The sequence below is a fragment of the Oryx dammah genome, unplaced genomic scaffold (genome assembly GCF_014754425.2).
Source record: "Oryx dammah isolate SB20612 unplaced genomic scaffold, SCBI_Odam_1.1 HiC_scaffold_5, whole genome shotgun sequence".
Taxonomy (NCBI): Eukaryota; Metazoa; Chordata; class Mammalia; order Artiodactyla; family Bovidae; genus Oryx; species Oryx dammah.
The window spans coordinates 20,396,105-20,400,660 of record NW_024070189.1 but is presented as its reverse complement, the minus strand read 5'-3'; the positions used below and the strand labels follow the sequence as shown (position 1 = coordinate 20,400,660).

The 4,556-nt window shown below is 39.4% G+C and overlaps 1 protein-coding gene across 5 annotated transcripts in view; it reads left to right on the top strand.

The window, feature by feature from the left end:
- Positions 1-4,556, top strand: part of POLR3G (RNA polymerase III subunit G) — a 56,683-nt gene that overhangs the window by 15,614 nt on the left and 36,513 nt on the right. For all 5 annotated transcript variants that reach the window (XM_040241534.1, XM_040241535.1, XM_040241533.1 and 2 more), the window contains exons 2-3: positions 1,091-1,212; positions 3,324-3,453. In XM_040241534.1, coding sequence (XP_040097468.1) covers positions 1,096-1,212; positions 3,324-3,453 — 247 coding nt within the window. In that variant the 5' untranslated portion in view covers positions 1,091-1,095. The remainder of the gene's footprint in view (positions 1-1,090; positions 1,213-3,323; positions 3,454-4,556) is intronic.

Below are 4,556 nucleotides of genomic sequence, written 5' to 3'. Positions count from 1 at the left end.
TGTGGAAAATTCTGAAAGAGATGGGAATACCAGATCATCTGACCTGCCTCTTGAGAAATCTGTATGCAGGTCAGGAAGCAACAGAACTGGACATGGAACAACAGACTGGTTCCAAATAGGAAAAGGAGTACATCAAGGCTGTATATTGTCACCCTGCTTATTTAACTTCTATGCAGAGTACATCATGAGAAACGCTGGACTGGAAGAAACACAAGCTGGAATCAAGATTGCCGGGAGAAATATCAGTAACCTCGGATATGCAGATGACACCACCCTTATGGCAGAAAGTGAAGAGGAGCTAAAAAGCCTCTTGATGAAAGTGAAAGAGGAGAGTGAAAAAGTTGGCTTAAAGCTCAACATTCAGGAAATGAAGATCATGGCATCTGGTCCCATCACTTCATGGCAAATAGATGGGGAAACAGTGGAAACAGACTTTATTTTTTTGGGCTCCAAAATCACTGTAGATGGTGACTGCAGCCATGAAATTAAAAGACACTTACTCCTTGGAAGAAAAGTTATGACCAACCTAGATAGCATATTCAAAAGCAGAGACATTACTTTGCCGACTAAGGTCCATCTAGTCAAGGCTATGGTTTTCCCAGTTGTCCTGTATGGATGTGAGAGTTGGACTGTGAAGAAAGCTGAGCACTGAAGAATCGATGCGTTTGAACTGTGGTGTTGGAGAAGACTCTTGAGAGTCCCTTGGACTGCAAGGAGATCCAACCAGTCCATTCTGAAAGAGATCAGCCCTGAAATTTCTTTGGAAGGAATGAGCTAAAGCTGAACTCCAGTACTTTGGCACTTCATGTGAAGAGTTGACTCATTGGAAAAGATTCTGATGCTGGGAGGGATTGGGGGCAGGAGGAGAAGGGGAGAACAGAGGATGAGATGGCTGGATGGCATTACTGACTCGATGTACGTGAGTCTGAGTGAACTCCGGGAGTTGGTGATGGATAGGGAGGCCTGGCGTGCTGCAATTCATGGGGTCACAAAGAGTCGGACACGACTGAGCGACTGAACTGAACTGCAATACCGTGAAACCTGAACAGTAATAGTGTGTTAATTTGTCTGCTTTTTCTGATATAACTAGTTCCAATGGCTGGGAATAAAGGAAGAGGACGTGCTGCTTATACCTTTAATATTGAAGCAGTTGGATTTAGCAGAGGTGACAAGTTACCTGATGTCGTATTGAAACCACCTCCACTATTTCCTGTAAGTACATTAACAGTGAAATTCTCACAGGATGTTTTTCATGTTTCAGAGAGAATTGAAATACTGTATAAAACTTGAATATATGCTATCATTACGATATCCTAAACTGTATGAAAGTAAAAGACATGGTCATTTACCTTTAATTTAAATATTTCCACTGTTCTTTTCTGAAACATTTCTAATTTTCAGACTACTTTCTTGAAATGCAAAAAGCTATATATGTATTTTTTCCCTGAACATATTCGATATTTTGTGACCTATAATTTTTTCAATTTTGTATCTTACAATGCTGTTATTTATATATTCCAATATTAAAATAATATTTTTAAAAGTAAAGTTAGATTTTATAGTGGTCCTCACTTCCTATTTTGCCAGACCTTCACTTAATGACTTTATTCTCTTCTTTTATCTATAGAATTTAATTTTGCTCCCTAGTATACCACTTGCCCTTTTTTCCCACTGAGCTTTTTTTTTTTTTGCTTAGTTCCTTATTTTATTAAAGTAAATTTTAATTTTGTTACTGTTTTTCAAAATATAAGCATTTCTAATACATTTAGTATTGCTTTTAAATTTAATTATGCTGCAAACTTATTTGGTGTAACTTTTTAATCAAATGCTTGACTTTACATTTAGTTTAAAACTTAAGCTTACATTTCCAGATGCGCATGTGCTGTGGTACAAAATGTGAAAAATATAAATATCTGTCATAAATAACCAGATAGTCCCTCCAGGAATCTTTTCCGTCTTTCAGAAGGAAACATCCTTTGTTGAAAGATTTCTGTAAGTAGAGGACCCTGAACAGATGTTCTTGGGATCTAGATGTCCCACCTGGGGAGAGTCTACTTTTTACTCTTGATATTTTTCCTTTCTGATATTCAGTGCAGCCTAAAAACAAAGGTAAATATCTCAGGTATAGACAGAATGTCACTTTATATTGATTTCCTTTTAAAACAAGCTCTTCTTCATGTGTGAGATTACTTCTAAAGCTTGGGAGTATTAATACATACTATTGTTTTCTGCAGGGAATAAAATTTATTACTGGCTAAAAGGCTCTGTCTGATCTGGCTTTCTGATGTCCTTCTGACCCTTTTCCCACCACTGTCCTCATTCCTTAGCCGTGGTGGTCTCCTGTTTCCCTTAGGCATTTTCCCCTATTAGTTTCCCTGGCTGGCGCCATCGGTCTCCCCATTTCTCTGTATGGATGGCTTCATGTTCTTATCCAGATCTCTGCTCACAGGTGACTCTCCTGAGAAGTGCGTGCTTACTGATGGACCAGCCATTTGCAGTCTCCAAGGGCTCTGTCTGTCCCTCTTTCCTCTTCCTGGCTTCAGTCCTTCTATCACTTCCCACTGTCTGAAATTGTGTATTACTCCATTTGTTTACTTACTTTTCTCCCCTAGAATGTAAATTCCACACAGGCAGAAGGTTTGACTAGTTCATCCTGGTGTCTCCTGTTGTATTATAAATATATATGCATACATAATACATATGTGTGTGTACTTGTAATTCTTAACAATTGAAGATATAGGTTCAAATTCCTACTTTGCCACTTTTGTGTTATATGGACTTACAGACTATTCGCTTCTCAGCTTCCTCACTATAAAAGGGGAATTATTGATACTTTAGATGAGTTCATGGATTCTGAATATTGAGTACATCCAGGTTGTAGTAACCGCTTGTTAAATAGTAGCTGCTGCTACTTTTTTTTTTTAATTTTTAATGCTACTGCTCCTACTAATACCACCATGGCTAATAGGAAACCACCATTATCGGAGACTAAAGCAACTGCTTTTATCATGGTGCTTTGATTTTTAAAATACAGAATCACAGTCATCAGACTATATAGCAAATGATTGTTGGTGTGATCAGTAGAAAAATTAGGCAGGTAGGAAAATTAAGTACCTTTTCTACTTACAAAGTAAGAGCAAAATAAGAGATGGGTGAAAAGGTTTAATAGTTAATAAAAGGTCAAAATATTTTAAGTTGATGGTAAAACTTAATGCCTATAAAATGTGGTTTTTCAATAAAACTGACATGTTTTCAGAACATAGACAAAAGGGATATTAAAATATTTCATTTATTTTTAAAAAATTGCCTCTCAATGTAAACAGGATACAGACTATAAACCAGTGCCACTCAAAACAGGAGAGAGTGAAGATTATGTGCTTGCCTTGAAACAAGAGTTGAGAGAAACTGTGAAAAGAATGCCTTATTTTGTAGAAACACCTGAAGAAAAACAAGGTGCGTATTGCACTCTGATTATGTGGTTCACTGTCTATAGATAAAAAAAGTGTTTCACCATAAGATATATGATTTTTAATGCTGATTGATTTGATTTACTCGGAAATTATCAACTACCCTGAAAAAGCATATTTATGTTGATTTAACAGAAAATATTGGAGAAGGCAATGGCACCCCACTCCAGTACTCTTGCCTGGAAAATACCATGGATGGAGGAGCCTGGTAGGCTACATTCCCTGGGGTCGCTAAGAGTCGGACACGACTGAGCGACTTCACTTTTGCTTTTCACTTTCATGCATTGGAGAGGGAAATGGCAACCCACTCCAGTGTTCTTGTCTGGAGAATCCCAGGGACGGGGGAGCCTGGTGGGCTGCCCTCTATGGGGTGGCACAGAGTCGGACATGACTGAAGTGACTTAGCAGCAACAGAAAATATATTTTTAACTTTTTGATATTTTTAAGATTACCTTTCTAAATAAAAGTGTTATATGTTCAGTGAAATTTATGAAAACAGAAATATTAAGAAAGTGAAAATCACCCTGGGACTTCCCTGGTTGTCCGGTGGTTAAAGCTCAGTGCTTCCAATGCAGGAGGCGTGGGTTTGACCCCTGGTCAAGGAAGTAAGATCCCACATGCTGTGCAGTATGCCCCCCACCCTCAAATCACCTTTATTCCTTATGTCTAGAGAACTACTACTGATATTCAGTTCAGTTCAGTTCAGTCGCTCAGTCGTGTCCGACTCTTTGCGACCCCATGAATCGCAGCACACCAGGCCTCCCTGTTCATCACCATCTCACGGAGTTCACTCAGACTCACGTCCATCGAGTCCGTGATGCCATCCAGCCATCTCATCCTCAGTCGTCCCCTTCTCCTCCTGCCCCCAATCCCTCCCAGCATCAGAGTCTTTTCCAATGAGTCAGCTCTTCGCATGAGGTGGCCAAAGTACTGGAGCTTCAGCTTTAGCATCATTCCTTCCAAAGAAATCCCAGGGTTGATCTCCTTCAGAATGGACTGGTTGGATCTCCTTGCAGTCCAAGGGACCCTCAAGAGTCTTCTCCAACACCACAGTTCAAACGCATCAACTCTTCAGCGCTCAGCCTTCTT